This window comes from Vicugna pacos, chromosome 34 (assembly GCF_048564905.1).
Source record: "Vicugna pacos chromosome 34, VicPac4, whole genome shotgun sequence".
NCBI classification, from domain to species: Eukaryota; Metazoa; Chordata; class Mammalia; order Artiodactyla; family Camelidae; genus Vicugna; species Vicugna pacos.
In genome coordinates, this window is record NC_133020.1 from 3,516,680 (window position 1) to 3,534,016 (window position 17,337).

The 17,337-nt window shown below is 42.0% G+C and overlaps 1 protein-coding gene and 1 long non-coding RNA gene across 4 annotated transcripts in view; one reads left to right on the forward strand and one right to left on the reverse strand.

Moving 5' to 3' along the window:
- The window catches only part of TMTC1 (transmembrane O-mannosyltransferase targeting cadherins 1), a 233,656-nt gene extending 216,902 nt beyond the window's left edge, over nt 1-16,754 (forward strand). For 2 of the 3 annotated variants that reach the window (XM_072954817.1, XM_072954818.1), the window contains 7 exons: nt 954-1,056; nt 3,125-3,260; nt 4,072-4,216; nt 5,377-5,514; nt 6,858-6,980; nt 9,520-9,597; nt 14,105-16,754. In XM_072954817.1, the coding sequence (XP_072810918.1) occupies nt 954-1,056; nt 3,125-3,260; nt 4,072-4,216; nt 5,377-5,514; nt 6,858-6,980; nt 9,520-9,597; nt 14,105-14,245 (864 nt within the window). In that variant the 3' untranslated portion in view covers nt 14,246-16,754. Of the gene's footprint in view, nt 1-953; nt 1,057-1,852; nt 2,242-3,124; nt 3,261-4,071; nt 4,217-5,376; nt 5,515-6,857; nt 6,981-9,519; nt 9,598-14,104 lie in introns of those variants that run through there. The other variant, XM_072954819.1, reaches the window with a different exon arrangement.
- LOC140691360 (uncharacterized) lies at nt 4,736-6,182 on the reverse strand. Its single transcript, XR_012066994.1, has 2 exons — nt 5,664-6,182; nt 4,736-5,012 (listed from the first exon to the last, which is right to left on the reverse strand). It is a non-coding gene; the product is annotated as an uncharacterized lncRNA (long non-coding RNA).
- Nucleotides 16,755-17,337: the final 583 nt, after the last annotated feature.

Sequence of the window (17,337 nt, forward strand, 5' to 3'; positions counted from 1 at the left end):
AGGCACAGAGCCAGCAAGACTAAGCCTAGAAAACAGGGCACAGGGTTAAAGCCACAGAAACAGATCTATTATGGAGTCAGATCTGTTCTTTTCTGTTACAGCTTTGCTTCATTAATTAGGTGTTTCCGTCTGTAGTGTAAAAGAAAGCATGGCATGACATTCTCAGGTGGTTGTGGAAAATGTGCCTAACAGCAAACTCAGAATTATTAGAGTGTGTTCACGTGGATCTTCAGCATAGAAGACCAAAGCAATTCGGAAGCGATCCTCTGAAGCTGCGGCAGTTGATCGGGTTGGTGTGGGCGATGTGCTTGAGGGCCACACATTCCTGTTGGAGAGAAGAGCTCAGGGGTGGAAGGCACAGGTCGATAAGGGAAGTAGCACACCGTCGGGGGCTGTAGAAATACCCCAAGTATAGACAGGATAAGGCAAAGCCCTTGTATATTCGGCATCAATCTCCCCTCCCACTTCCTGCAGAACACCTCCCCAGATGGACCACGCCCCGCAGGCAAGAGTGCTGGTTATGCAAATGCAGCTGTAAGGCCCTAGCCCAGGCCTCCCCACCCTCCAGTGAGCTCGCCGCCTTGGAAGACTTTCCTTTATAAATGGATCACCTGTTTTCATCCAGAGACTTCCTGGAGTGGTGGGCATCCCATTCAGAGAGCCATTTGGAGGCTTTTTCCAAGGACAGGACAGATTCCCCCAGGCGTCCCTTCTTGGTAAACATCAGCTAGTTTGCCCTGAAGGAACTAAACACAGGTACGAATCTACGTAGGCGTAGGCGAGCAATTGGCATTGATTTTAATTCAAAGTACCTAGTGTTTGATCTTGGTGCCATGTGCTTGGCAAGATGCTCAGTAAATCATTTTCTGCTTTTCCCATTTTCTGTTGTTCAGTTGACTGTTGATTTTTTTTTAAATTTTTTCTGATGTATTTTTCTTTGTTCTCTTTTAAAGGAGAGATTTAAGGAAGCTGAGGAGATATACCAGGCTGGAATAAAGAACTGTCCCGACAGCTCAGACCTACACAACAACTATGGGGTTTTCCTAGTTGACACGGGTGAGTGAGCTTGGAGGGAACCCGTTCTGCTGAGATTAGATACTACTGTCTGTCAAGCTAGACGGCAGCCACCTGAACAGCACCCCAGAAGCAGAGCTCACTGGGCATGGCCGGCAGCCCACACCGTTGACGGTCACATTGGGGTTGTCCTTTCTCTAAACCTTTAAGCTCAGTTCAGTAAAGTCTGCCCAGGTCTTGTAATCATATCCCTAAGGAAGATTCCCCGGGGGGCAGGTGGTGTGGCCTTGACCATTTAATGACTAGCAGGCGTCTTTGAATATAGCCTTTGGGCACGTTTATAAATCTGTGATGCGAACTGTTCTCTGCAACGATGCAGAACCTGCCTCTGGATCTATTTACTGGCAGATGGTAAATACTGTTCTACAGCTGATTTTAAAATTTCTCCAGAATTGTTTCATGGTTTCTTGTGTGATACCTACCACAGAACCTGCACTGTGGTAACGGCTGGAGGGGACTGCTACAGGACAGATGCTGTATAAAATACACTTACTTCATCTTATTTAATGTAAAGCTTTACTGGGTAGTGGTTCTGTGTTCTTTATGATTTGGCCCCACATACCGTTGGCATATGATGAATACAAAGAATGAAGGGATATGTGAATTTAATACAAAAACACCAATTTGTTCTCATTGACTGTTAGACTGCCTGTCCTGCACTGAAGTTCAGTTTTGCTGATTTTTGTCAATATGAAATGCTCAGAGGGGGGTTAATTTTCTAGGATATTCGAAGCTTTTCTGTTCTGTAGAACATACTTTTACATCTTGATTCCCTTAGGCAATGTCCCTGATTTTTGCATGGAAACTGTTTCGGAGCGCCACCTGCTGGCTCATTTGCAGCATAATCATAAATTAGATACAAAGCTTGAAAAACTAGAAGAGACCTGCTGGCCTGCCTGGTCTAGCCCTCTTCCTTCTACTTCAGCAACAAACCATCCCACCTCCACCCCCAACCCCAAGAATCTCACTGACCACAGGGTACAGCTTCCCCCCACTCCCACTGTATTTGTGTTTTCACTCTGGTGAAATTCTCCCCGTCGCCAGTGACTCGTAGACCTTCTGCATACGTGGAGTCTCTTTTGGCCCCTCCTAGTCAAACCTGCATTCAAAGCAGGCAGTCTTGAGAAAATGTTTGTGCAGATAATAAACATCCCGTTCCCTGGAGAATCTCAGACTGTCCCACAGCTCAGCCACCTACGCCAGGAGGCTCCTTTGGGGAACGTTATCCTACTGGAGAGGCGTGATTCTAGTTCAGGCTTTTACTCTCACCTGCCCTGTGACATTCATCAAGTTTCTTAAGTCTTTGCACCTTAGTACCTGTATCTGTAGAGTGATAATGTCTTTTTTAATATCTCTTAAATCCCAGGAGGCAGCTATGTGCTATCAAAAGGCAGTTAATAGTATCAGAAATGCGTGCAAAACTCATGTGGGATCGTTTAAAGTGTTTCAAAATATACAATGCACTGGACAAATGCGAGGTGGCATTGTTACTAGTTTTTAAATCCTGTTAGATAAATACCATCTAAACAAAAATGTACGACTTAAAAAGGGATTTTCGAGATACAGCAGGTCCCTGCTTGTTTAAAGCAGTGCCTCAGTCACTATATTGCAGCAGAGTAATTGTGACAGACCCTTAGAAATTGCTTCAGAAAGGTTTTCTTTCTAGAATAGCCCATTCCATCTTTTCTATGAGAAGCAACAATACTTATATATATATATATAATCTCTGATCATCTCAAAACATCATATTAGCTAGAGCAATGGCCAAAAAAAACACTTTGACTAAAATAATACACTTAATAAAAGGAACAGGCTTTAGTTTTTATTGCTTTTTTGTTATTAATATCTTCAGAAGTGAAAATGAATAGTGAAAATGGTCCAAAGTTTAAACAGTGACAAGGGAAAGAAGCCAACATGTGAGCTAATTTACAAACTGAATAATTGGTGGTATGACTGTAAAGAGAATGATGAACATCAGAAGAGAAATGAAAGAGTCTGTATTTTGTAATTAAGGCGTGTTCCGCTCTTACTCATCCACCGTCGGTTGCAGGCGCCCCAGAGAAGGCAGTGGCCCATTACCAACAGGCCATCAGGCTGAGCCCCAGTCACCACGTGGCCATGGTGAACCTGGGGAGACTCTGCAGGTCGCTGGGAGACAACAGTGAGGCTGAAGAATGGTACAAACGGTAAAGGTCCTTCTCTTCACTTTGTGAGCAACTCAGAGACCTCTGCAGTTGCCCATCAAATTCTTAGTTCATTGGAACGCACATTCTCAGAATACCGGCAACATTTGCCAATGCAGGTAATACAGATGCTCATCTGCAAAGAGGACAGCACAACGCATGGTACTTTGGGGATAAACAGTATCCCGGTTAATGACTTTTTTTTTGCCTGCTGATTAGACCATGGTGCTAAATCAAGGTTGGAGTTTAATTCCCATTTTACTTAGTCCATTGTTTTCTGAAGCGATGGACTGCAATCCAAGCCACAAATAGCCATTTCAAACATGGATGTAGATGAAAGACTGTGCGCACATCAAAACAATCCTAGCAGTGTTAATGGAAAAGAAACTCTGGGGCTCAGTTTCCACATTGGGGGTCACTAGAGACATTCTTTTTAAAAATGTATTTATTACTGTATTATTTGATTATTTTATTTTGGCCAGGGGGGAGGTAATTAGGTTTATTTATTTTTAGAGGAGGTACTGGGGATTGAATCCAGGACCTCATGCACCCTAAGCATGTGCTCTACCACTTGAGCTACACCCTCTTCCCCCACTAGAGACATTCTTATTGTCAGAGGGCGGCACCATGATCTTGTGCGCGCTCTCTCTCACTCTCTCTCTCTCTCTTTTTTAACATTCTTCTTGATACAAAATACAAAGACCATGTGGGAGCAGAGTCTCAAACCATGGACAGTGATCCCTAAACCTAAGTTTCAGCCTTTGGAAGTGTAGCTGTTTGATGAAAAGTGTCAGTTTGTTTTCTCGAAATTCAGTGCCCTGCAGGTGGCCCACAGAGCTGAGATACTAGCCCCTCTGGGGGCGCTGTATTACAACACTGGCAGATACGAGGAAGCTTTGCGGGTTTACCGGGAAGCCACGGCGCTCCAGCCTTCCCAGAGGGAACTCCGCCTGGCTCTGGTGAGTGGGACGAAAGGAAGGAAGTGGAGCAGGGAACAGACACAGAGCATGAGATGCAGGGGGCTCAAGACAGGAAACCTTGGAACTGGAACTAGAACTAGACTTTACCCATTTAAGGAAAATTCCTGTAACCAATATGACGGCCATTCACCGAAGACATGCGCGCTAAATACACGTTGAAGTTCTTGTTTTGAAATCATTTCAAACTTACAAAAACTTGCAGGAATTTAAAATAACTCCCATATACCCTTTCACCCAGAGTGATCAATTTTTAGCACTTTGATGCATTTATCACCCTCTCGTGTATGTATGTGTATATGTACACATACGCACGCTCGCGCGCGCGCGCATGTGTGTGTGTGTGTGTATATATATATATATAAATATATATAATGCCTGTTTTTTCCTGAGCCATGGGAAGGTTATAGATCTCATAACTTTCATTTCTACACTTCAACAAATAGTTCCTAAGAACAAGGACATTCTCTAACACAGCAACAGTACAGTTACCAAATTCAAGAAAATTAAAATCAACGGTATTTTTTATTTCAGTTGTTTTGGATCATTACTCTTCCCTTTCCTTCGATTTTCAGTGAAACAAACTCCTTCTCTTGTTATAAACACAGTGTTCTGCTGAAACCATAGGAAAACCTTTCTCTTCTGACATACTTCGTCAGCTTTTTAAAAAAGGCACACGTCTTGAGAGTTGCTAATATTAACTACAATGTAAAAATAGAGAAAAAGACAGATTTCTTCTGTATAACACAGGGAACTGTGTTCAATATCTTGTAGTAACCTATAATGAGAAAGTATATGAAAATGGATCTGTGTGGATATGTATGACTGAAACATTACTCTGTACACCAGAAATTGATACATTGTAACTAACTATGTATTTCAATAATTTAAAAAAAAAGGCACAAGTCATTTCATTGGATAGATTGGATGGTCCTGCCATTCATACACGAATGCATGCACACACCTAAATAAAGAAAGAAGCAAACAACAAAAAACGAAAGCCCACAAACTGTGGTGAGTCAGACCCCTCTGTGAGTCACGCACAGACGCTAGGCACCTTTGTTGGGAATGGTGCCTGAATGCTTGATCTGATACAATCATAACCAAGTGTCCTCTAAGCCAAAGTCGGTGTGGTTTTGCAGGCTCAGGTTTTGGCCGTGATGGGTCAGACAAAAGAAGCTGAAAAAATGACCAATCACATCGTGTCGGAGGAGACGGGGTGCCTGGAATGCTATCGCCTGCTGTCGGCCATCTACAGCAAACAGGAGCTGCACGAGAAGGTAGGGGCACTCGGGTCCGAGTTGTTTGGATTCACAGGGAGAAAACGGGGTGCGCCTGAGTGACCCTCCATCTGCACGCTCACGGGGCTGAGCGGTCTTGGACGTCGTCAGGTGGCGTAGCGTACCTTCTGGGCGCTTTTCACACATACCTGCTCGATTCCTCAGATGTCCCCTGGAAATGGTATTTTCTTGGCTCATCTTTGATCTGAAGATTTAATTTTTTATTATCTCCATCTGTTTCCCGCTTACATCTGTGTGCTTCACCATTTTCTGTGCTCCTTCAAATATATTTTATGGAATCCTTACAACAACCCTGTAAGGCAGGTCAGTGGCCCTGCGTTGCAAATGTACTCTTTCTCTCCATTTTAAAAGTCACATAACCAGTTAATTCACGAACTGATTCAACAGAATATTAATTGAATGCCTGCTATAGGCCAGACACTCTGGTGGGCAATGGGGATAAATTGTCATGGAAGAAAACAAAAAAAAATCACTGCCCTTGTCCTTGTGGGGTTTACAGTCGAAGCGGAGACAGAGATTAAACAAGTCATCACAAAACCAATGTGGAGTTATAGCTGTGCCCAGTGATGTCACAAAGAGCAGCATGGCGCCCAATGAGCATATGATCAGGGGACCTGAGTGGTCTGGGCGGGCAGGCTCCCTGCAGAGTGATGTGAAGGTGAGGGCTGCGTGACAAATAGGAGTTATTAAGCAAAAGGGGGCAGTGAATAGCGTTCCAGGCAAGAAGAAGCATGTGCGAAAGCCCTGTGTCAGCATCGAATGGCCGTCTGAGGGATGGGTGTGAGGGGGCAGGGTGCACTTGGGCGACGTGGCCACAGAGCTTACTGGGGACTCCACCCCAAGGCTTGGGACCAGGGCAAGGGTTTTGTTCCTTATCCTGGAAGAAGCTTTGCTGTTTTCAGGAGAAAAGCAACATTGTCAGATTTGTGCTTTGAAGGGATCTCTGGCTGCAGGGGGTGGGGCAGTGTGTGCTGGGCACCGGGGGCCTAAGAGGAATGGTCCAGATGGACACATGGTCAGGGCCAAACATCTCCGACCCCAGATCTTGTTTCAGTGGCGTCACGTGACTTTCCTGTACAGTGATCAGGAATATTTCACTGTCACTAACATAAATAGGAAGCCTGGGCAATAGATACATTACTTTGGCAGGGCTACGTTATTTCCCAGTGAGAATGTTAAAGAGAAGGAATGAAGAATGTGTTTTGATTGTCACTCACCACACGAGTTAATACGTAAGAACAAAAAGTATGCATTTCATCTCTTACGTTAGTTTTTCTTTGTCTAATCTCCGTTCATTCTGTCTCAATTTCCAACCCACACAGGCCCTTGATGCTATAGACAAGGCTCTCAAGCTGAAACCAAAGGACCCCAAAGTTATATCTGAACTTTTTTTCACAAAAGGAAACCAACTCAGAGAGCAGAACTTTCTTGACAAAGCTTTTGAGGTACAAACACTTCATAAAAGTATTAAGCTCTTGGATTAAAATGACTTCTCCCTCCATCTTTAATGAAGCATATGTATTAAAACCTAAGATCATTGGCGTGTTTGTGGGGTGAATTTTCTGATTAGTTGACATGATGTTGTAAGTTTATTTTTTTATAATCGAGCCTCTGCGTTTTGACTATTAGGAGTCCCACAATATCTCTGCATTATTGTCTGAATTATCACCTTGAACTTGATGTTTGAAGCTTTCCACATTTTGTGCTCAAACCAGCTTCCCTCTGTCTCTCTTTCTTCCCCACTCTTTCTTTTTGTCTCTCTGTTTGCTGTCAGTAACCCTGTTTCAGCTGGACTGGTGCTTAGGCATCCCACACATCCTGGAACATTGTCCCCACCTCGCCCCCTCCACCCCCTGCAGATTCCCACCCATCCACCGTCACAGGTCTGTGTCCTGGTCCTCCTGCCTTAGGAAGCCTTCTGGACCCTCCTTCCTCCCAGTGACCTTGTTTCCTCATAACTCCTAAAACACTGTCTCTACCAGTCATTTGAAAGTGTCATATGTTACATCGTATTGTAAGTGTCTCTCTCTCCCCTCCCTCCCCCTTTCCCTCACTCCTCCTTCCCCCTCCCCCTCTTTCCCTCTCCCCTCGCCCACCTCCCCCCTCTTCTCCCACCCCGCCTGTTCCTCCCCGCTCTCCTCTGTGCGCGTGCACACCGGCAGCTCAGCACCCTTATTCAATCGGACTTCCCCTCGTGGAGAGGGTCTGCTTCCTGCTGTGTTCTGAAACATAGCATGTTGCCTCTTACAGGTGTTCCATGTGTACAGCTTTGAAATACAATGGATTTAATGCAATTTGAAATAAAAAAGATTTACAAACATAGATAGAAATGTTATAGAAATACTATCCATTTTCCTGGGTAAAGCCACAAGTTGGAATTAATGAAGGCATACAATTGTGTGGAATATATCATGAGAAAAAGTAAAATTTCAGCGGATATAGCTGTTTTTGAAAATAAATGGTAAAAGGCTTTTAAAATATTATTGGAAAACACATGTAAAGATATTTGGAAAAATTATTGAATGTGAATGCTTAAAACAGAAATGGTGGCATATTTGAAGCAAAAATTGTACATTTTTCTCTGCCTTGTGAACACCTTCAATACTGTCATTCTTAAGGTATTTGTTAACATGACTGTTTAATGATTAATTAATATTTAATTATGAATATTTATAAGGCATCTCTATCTGATCTTATGTATTATTTTAAAAAGAAAAGTATTTTCTAGTGGCTTGACCAATGAATCAAGTAATCATTATAGCGTAGCTGGATTTGTGAAAAGTAGGAACAGAGCCATCGGCTGATCGCAGCTGTAATGTGTTCACATTTTTGCGTATAATTCACACATATTAAGTAATTTAATCTTCACACAATCATGTAAGAAAGGCACGGTCTCCATTTTACAGTTGAATAAACTGCGACTCGGAGGTTATGTGTCTCACATAAGGTCACACAGAGGGTGAGAGGCAGAGGCATGATTTGAATCCGGGCTCTTGACTTCCATACGACATCCCATCTCTGTGGATAAAAATTAATCCACGAGACAGACCCTTCAGTTTACTTCAGCAGCTTTTTAAGAATTCAGTTTCTTAATGTTTCACTCCTTTTCCTAAAACTAAGATTGAGGAGGGATGGGCAGGTTCTAGTTACTTCGTGGATCTGCTCAGGGGGATTCTTGCTGATAAAAACAGCAAGGAACGTGAGAGTGTACACACAGATCCCCAGCTTTGTCATTAAGGCAATACTCTTGGCCTTAAGTTTTACTGAAGGTGACGACCACTCCTCAAGTCAAGACTCAGCGGTGAGCATGCCTTTGCTGCACAAAATATTAAAACTATGCCTCACAGATGTTACGTTTAATGGAATACGTTATTCAGACAAAAAGTATTTGAGAAATAGGTAACTCCATTCAAACACGTGAAGCCCTTTCATAAGACAGGAGAAAAAGAAAGGCTTTCTAATGACCAGCACTGTCTCTGATGAAAGGAGATGCCCTTAAGGAGATGCTGAGCATCGGTCATTCCAAGGACTCAGGCGTGAGCTGAATTACCAGATCGGTCGTGTCCTGAGAGGGTTAAGCCACGTAGGAAACTACGCTAAGATTCTAGGATTATAACATTTTCTTCTTCCAAACTCCATTTATAGCGAAAAAGGTCGAAAAGCACCATTTTCTTGCAGGTCAAGGCCAGCGAGAAACGCTGCGCTCTGACAGAAACCACGTGGATTCCCGGCAGGCATCTCAGTCTCTTGAAGCCCAGAGGTTAGCTCTGCAGGGAAATTACACACTTCAGGTTCCTCCACTTTAGAATCATCGACTCTGAAAAATCATAGACATAAAGGAACACCTGTGAACTAGAAGGGGCTGGTTCACCGTTGAAACTTTCACATACGAAGAACATGGTCTTCGCGATCCTGTAGCATGAAAGATGGGTTCTCGTTTCCCGAGATACTTGAAATTTCTGAAGCTATTTCTTGTATGTCTAGAGCTACAGAGCGGCCGTGGAACTCAACCCAGATCAAGCCCAGGCCTGGATGAACATGGGTGGGATTCAGCACATCAAGGTAAGAAAAGAATCCGCGTCCGTGTGCGCTGCGTCTCCCCTTCCTTTTCTCTCTGCCTTTTTCTCCCTTAAAAGACTGAGCACCTGCTGTGAATTCCCTCTCTGACTTACCTGAGTACCCGAAACAGAAGTGTTTAGAAGTGAAATCAGCACAGTTTATATTCACTTTGCATTATTTAGATAGTGAATGTCGTGAAGCCATTTTCAAAGTAAATCTGTATAAATTAGATTCCATGATTCTCTTTATCATAAAGAAAGTCACATGTACTTAAGTATCATCACATAGCAGAGGAAATCTGCTTATGGGAGCCAAAGTCTTGTGAGGGCTTCACTACCGTAGCTTATTTTCCTGCAGCTTAACTCACTGTTAAGATAAAGTGTTCCTGTTTCTTACATCTAATGTATCTTTTACTCCCTAATATTTTACTGAAAAACAGGGTTGTGTGTGCATGTTTGTTTTCGAAAGGAAAAGCTACCTTTGAGTGAGTAATTGAAAGTTGCCCTTTGGGGGACTGTTGTCTGTAATGACAAAGATGCACTGTCATTCATTCATCCATCCATTCGTTTGACAGGCATGTGTAGAGAGCATCTTACATGCCAGGTCCTCTTCTAGGTACAGGGAATACAGCAGTGAACACATAAGACAAAAATTCCCGTCCCCATGGAGCTAACATTCTAGGAGGGGAAAACAGGCAATAAATAAATAAATAAATGTATCAGATGGTGCTAAGTGTTATGAAGGATGAAAGAGAGAAACAAGATAGGAAGTGCCAGGGGTAAGGGCCAAAATTTTAAATTGAGGTGGTTAGGGAAGGCCTTGATGAAAAAATGTGATTTCAGCAGAGACCTGAAGGGAGCAAGCCATGTGGCAGAATAGGGAAAGTGCATGTGCAAAGGCCCTGAGGTATGACCGGGCTGATGTATTTGAAGACTAGGGAGGAGTCAAGTGAGAAGAAATGAAAGAAGCTGGGTCAGAGAGGTCCCATGGCCAGGTGATGCAGGGCCTTGAAGGGGATGATAAGGTTTCTTTCTAGCTTCTATCAGCCTTTACCCTGACGAAATAGCAAGGTACTGATTAGGACTTAAACAAAGGCTTAATAGGGTTTACAATTAAGTGGAAACTGGTCACTCTCAGAAACACAACAAAATGAAAAGGTGACCTGTGACTATATAGATGGGAGGGGAGAATGGGGTAGTTGCTCTGCAGCTATGAGCCTGGATCTAATAGAGGAACAGCGATGGTGAAGCCAGTCAAGGCCAGATCTCTGGCCTGAGCTCTGATCTTAATGACATCCCACGGTATCCGGCAGTATCTAGTCGGAAAACATAGAATGAACTTACTTTTTAAAAGCAATAACATAATAATTTTAAATATGTAAATAATATATTAGTTATATTTTCAAATAATATACTCAGTATGTTTTTAGATGGAATGCACATGCATTTAAAGCAGTGGGTTCAACTATTAAAGAGAGAAATACCATAAATACACTCATCCCACAAGGCCTGGAAATAAAGAGACAATAGTAGATTTATGTTGCTCTTTCAGATTAACAAAGGGGACTCATTGCCTTGGATTTAGAGGTGTTCCCCTGAAAACGTGTCTGGAGATGGAGGAAGGATCTATTGGGTGTATTGCTCTAAAATGTAACAAGCATGCTGGTTAAAAATGAGTTTATCTTCTTTTCATCTCAGTGGACATTGTGGGTTAGGTTGAACAGTATAAAATTGCCTTGTTTGCAATTTTTAAATGTCTAGTATCAGTAGATTCATAGGATGCAATCCGATATGAACATACATAGACCAGGCGCACGGCTTGGATGTGGTCAGTTGGATGTCACCGTTAGGCTGCAGGATTAGCATCCTGAGGTCTTCTAGAGCAACCGTTCACTTCCTGCGTCTTTTGCATTGCCAGGATGTGGGCGCATCAAGCAGTGTTACCCTGTTCCCGGACCCCACTCCTTGCCTGAGCCTGGGTGAAGTGCAGGAAGGGCTGAGGGCTCGGGGAAGGTTGAGAATTGGGATAAGGCTTTGCAAGGAGATAAAGAGAGGGGAGAAGAGAGTGTCTCTTGTTCATAGTACTTGGTGATAAAAGATACTATTTTTTCATGAAGTTTTACATAAAATGCAATGGCTGGACCAAAAAAAGCTGCAATACATTCTTAATAATCAAAGAGTTGCATCGCCTGAGCCATATCACCTACTACTGATTTCAGTGCTGCCCTGTGACGTTCATGCATTTTTCTAGAACGGAACTGGCCGATAGAACTTTCTGCCATGATGGAAACTTTCTATGTCTGTTCTGTCCAAGGCCATAGACACTGGTTCCATGGGGCTATTGAGCACTTGAAATGTGGTTGGTGCAACTGAGCACCTGAATTCTTAATTATAATTAAATGTAGATAGCCATGTAGGACCAGTGGCTGTCATAGGAGCTAGCACATTGCTACAAATTGGATAATTCAAATTCTCTATCTAGCATCTAGAAATTGGGGACACTGGATTAACAGGCAGAAATCTTTTTTAAAAAAATAAGGCTTCCAGTTTCATCAAGAAAAGAGCAATTTGTGGGAAGACAGAAGAGAAAAGCAGTAACATTGCTAAATCCAGGTTCTCATTTGTCCAGAGTTCTGTTCAGCCTCTTATCAGAAACACTGTTAATAATCAGAAGTATTTTCATTTGTGTGCGTGCTGAAGCCTGGATTCCCAGCGTACAACGTTCTCTCCTGTCATTTTACTCTCCTTTTCCAAATAATGACAAGTAAATGCTATAAGAAACAGATTTTACACGGAGCCTAAATGGTCTTTTAATAATGATAGTGACCATCAGATTGAGCGCGCTCTGCGCATCAGCGGTGCCCGAGGTCTTGGCACGTGTCAGTTCGCTTGGAAGAGAGTTAAGCTTTTGATAAATATCAGTTGCTGTTGCTACAGAGCACTTTCACTCCAAGGGATACTGTTTTAAATTGTGCTGAAAATTCAGAGAATGACTAATGTTCCTCCGCGTGGAGCTGTAACGGAGAATAAAGTAGAACAAAGTTCATCTTTTTTTGGAATGGAGAGATCTCTAACGAGCTTCCTTCTCTGGACACAGCTCTGAAAGAGGGTAGACCATAGGGAAGGAACACGTTTAGTGGCAGAAAAGAGGCTGGAAAAAAGTTAAGAATTTTGACTCTCTGGGACCAGGCACGCATTGTTGCCAGTTTGGGAGACATTGAACAGACCAGATGGCGGCCAACAGTGTGGAGACAGGTGTCCTTAGCAGGCCCAGAGTGACATACATTCCCTGCTGCCTTCAGAGTATCCAGCAGACACATATTGTCACACACTTGGAGTATCAGATAAATTTGACTCCATATTATTTATTATCAACTCTTTTCATTTTATAAAAACTTACGTTTGCATTAAAGCCTGTGTTAGGCAAAAGTTACTTTTATGTTTTAAGCTCAAGATTGAAATGCTTCCTACCACTATGTAAGTATAGTGGATTACTCAGCTACTTACTCTTTTTATTGAAGTATAGTCAGTTTACAATGTTGTGTTAATTTCTGGTGTACAGCATAGTGATTCAGTTATACATATATATATTCCTTTTCGTATTTTTTTCATTCTAGGCTATTACAAGGTATTGAATATAGTTCCCTGTGCTGTACAGTAGGACCCTGTTGTTGATCTATTTTATATATAGTAGTGTGTATCTACAAATCCCGGACTCCCACTTTATACCTCCACCTGCCCCAAGCCTGGTAACCATAAGTTTGTTTTCTGTGTCTGAGTCAGTTTCTGTTTTGGCAGTAAGTTCATTTGTGTCATTTTTTTTTGATTCCACATGTAAGTGATAGCATACGGTGTTTGTCTTTCTCTTTCTGGCTTACTTCACTTAGTATAATGATCTCCAAGATCATCCTTGTTGCTGCAGATGGCTTTATTTTATTCTTTTTATGGCTGAGTAATATTCCACTATGCATAAAATCATATCTTCTTTATCTAGTCATCTGTCGATAGACATTTACGTTGCTTCCATGTCTTGGCTATTGTGCTAAACTATTTACTTTTTAATCATTACTCTTGCAATTTCAAAAATATCTCTCACACACACACACACACACACACCCCTCTCCCCCCACCCTACCCCCTCCCCCTCCCTCTCAATATGAATTTCCACTGCCATGGCTCCACTTAACTACAAAGGAATAACCCTGGGAGAACACTCTGGAATGACTGCTTCATACCCTATATTAGCAGAATTGAAAAATCTGTTTTTCTGCCATTTAACCGTATGATGTAACTCTTATCCTTCACATGCTCCATCTGGTCTGGTACTTAAAACAAATGGATTCTCCAAAAGCACCAACCGATGAGGATAAAATTACATGTGCAGACAGGGTCTCTTTGTGAGGATAGTAATGTTAAAATGGGCCAGAAGTTCTGTTTTTTAGTCTCCCCATTCTCCAAGAGAACATTCTGATAGATCAGAACATAATTCTTCTCTTTCTTTTTCTCGGCAGGGAAACTATGTGTCTGCAAGAGCTTATTATGAGACAGCCTTACAGCTGGTTCCAGACAGCAAACTGCTACAGGAGAACCTCGCCAAATTGGATCGGCTAGAAAAAAGGCTTCAAGAAGTTCGAGAAAAGGACCAAACGTAGCAGCATTTGACCCAGTCTCGAGGGACAGTGCCGGTGCCTTTGGAAGAGGAGGAAGGGACGGAAGCCTCGGCTTTCACATCCTTGGGGGACAACCACTGAAGCTGCTTCTCACTCGGAGCTCAGGGGGGCACGTCTGGGGACACCTGCTGGAAACCCTGTGCTGGGGACTTGCAATTCCATGAAAGACAAAAAGAGCGAGCCTGGGCTGGGCGGCCTGAGAGGGAAGGCTAGCAGACTGTACCTTTTACAGATGTTTTTGTTTCCTTTAATTCCAGATTTCCTTTCATACGTTTGCCTGCTTTTCCGACCCGGAAGTCTAATTCCGTTGCTTAGCTTAGACATTTCCGTCCCAGAAATAGGGGCTTGAAATGCTACAAAGTCAGAGCTTCTCTTCTTTATGAGATGAGCTCTTTCAAAGAGGATGAATCCTCTAGAATAAACCATTTGGGAAATTGTACCAAGAGGGAGCTCATTTAATTCTCTAGAACCAAAAATGAGTACCACGTAGTTTTTGTAAAATCTTCTGGAATATACAGGGGAAAAGGGCTATTGATAAGTGAGCTTTATCTAATACCCTTCTGAGGACATCACTAGAGCCCTATTGAGAAGTAAATTAACTTCCACCCTGAAATGAGCTGTTTTCCCACTGCCTCATATATCAAAAAGGAAGCTTCTGGAATTGTATATGGATCTTTTTATTCCAAGGGGGCAGTCAAGGATCTTGGTACCCCTAATTCTTTATGGAAATGTTTTAAATTATTTTAATTTTATTACAAGTATTACCAGAGAGGTGGTTCTGCTCTAAGATTTCATAAGTGCTTTTAAAATCATACATGTTTCCGCTTCCAAATATACTGTTATTTTGGTGAAGAAAAAAATAGTATATTCTACGTGAGAAATATTAAAGATATTAATTGAGAGAAATGTTCTACTTTGTTATCTTAACATTCAGACGTCCTGAGATGATTATTTTTTGAAAATATATTTAACCATTAAGGAATCTTTATAGTATATTACAGAAGTCTTCATAGACTTTAAATAGATGGAAGGGAAGCTCTGTTGGTTTGTCTGGGCTTTAATGAGAATTCTGTGCTTAGAACATGAGCGATGGAACCCAGAGTTCCTGGTTCTGTATTTGTAATTTTGGAGATTTCATGGAGAATGCTCAACAAATCTGGGGGAAAAGTCTAAATTCATAATTTTAAAAGATACCTATTTATATTTAAAAGATAGGGTTGGCAAAGTTGAACTTACAATTTGACATTTGTCTTGGGGTTATTTATTTCCTAACTTATAAAATGTTTAATATATACACACATTTTTTTTCCCTCTGTACATAGTGGTTTTTAACAGCAGCATTCACAACTGATGACACAACAATTTTAAAGCTAAATCACAAAGAAGTTTAGTTTTAACAGCCCCTCAAAAAACGTGGATCGATTATTCACTTGCAAAAGCTGAAGAAATTAGGAACCAGCTTCAGTGTTGGGACGATAATATATTTTGGAATCGAAGAAATTGGAACACATGATCCTAATTTGGTTTTCATCATAAACTTTAAAAAAAAAAACAAAACCCACTGCGGGCAGTGCTGGTAAGTCAGGTATCCTATAAATGTTGTAGCCTAAAGCGTATGTGATGCTCAGGCCAAAGCAAAAAGCCTTCTGCTGCTTTTCAACCTCGGTATCAGAAAGCACTGCCTCTCTCTGTTTTTATTTTTTTGTCAAGGTAAATCTAGATAAAAGGAAGAAAACCTTCCTTGGACACGGATGATGCCAGGAATATTTTAAATGCAGAGGATTACAGAATTTGCATTAGCCTACATCAGTTTGTGAGCGTCAGTAACCCAATAATGTATATCTTACCACTATGATCTTCTATTTCTAATGGTCTTTTAATGTAATCTGTCAGAAATTTATCCAAAATTTTATTTAAAATCTTTTTCTCCCCCTCCCAAATGACTCTTCTATAGTCCTAAGGTCAAGAAATGTACCGCAGTGTTTATTATAAAATGACTATCCCCCCCTTCCAATAGGAAAACGTGAAGCGCTAGCTAAAAGCAGGATCTAAGGACTTGAATTACAATTTTCTAGAATAATCTGTAATGAAAATGCATGCTTAGAAAGTTAATGGGAAAGGCTGAGCCCCTGATTTTGAAAACAATTAATGCCTTAATTGAAGTGCTGCTAAAGATGTAAGAGTACCTTTGTTGGAATAAATGTGAGATGGCTTGTTAACAGCCTAAAACTGTCTGAGAAAAGCGTCACATGGCCTTCAGGAGACTTCTGCCTTCTTTTGGGTGTTTCTCTGTCTCTCTCCCTCTGTCACTCTGTCTCATTCTGTCTGCACACACTGGCATCTCTTTGAACATTAAAAGCGAGCACTGTTTGTTGGATCAATCAGATATTTTCATCTGAGTTAATACCCTCACTGAGATGTGACCAATGAAGTAGTTTTCCTAGTCGAATGGTGCCTATAAGAAAATAAATCACATATTATTTTTCAAAGATGTTAAGTGTATTTTATAACTTTTTATTTGTTCTTGTAACATGAAATATGGGGGATTCATCCTTATCAAAACAAAAACGGAGTGCCCTGGCTAGCCACGGAGATGCCGCCAGGTCCCCTTAACAAAAGTGCACTTGGCACGTGAGTCGGTAGCCCCTCCCTGCGATGGGATTGAGGGGCGAGCTTTCATGCAGACCCTCGGAGTTCTGCACTCAGAAGCACCTTGTGTTTGATTGAATGCTCTGCTTGAAATTTTTCGTAATTTTTGAACAAGGGGTCCTGCGATTCCATTTTGCACTGGATCCTGGGTAGGTGGGAAGGTGGCTGAGGACAAGACAGGCATTGCTTCAGTCTGGCTGAACCCTTGAGCTGATGATCACTTTCATTTGTGACTGTTACTCCGAGCAGCATTTGCTCAGCTACATTTAGAGTTCCATGCGCACGGATATTCCCCGCCTACTGCCTGTCTGTCTAACCTGTCCTACTGTCCTGCCTAGAACCAGTTCTCCCTGCCTTCACATTCACCATAAGTGACAGTCCTCTCACCGTCCTTTGACCTAGGAGCCATGAGAATGGCTTCACAA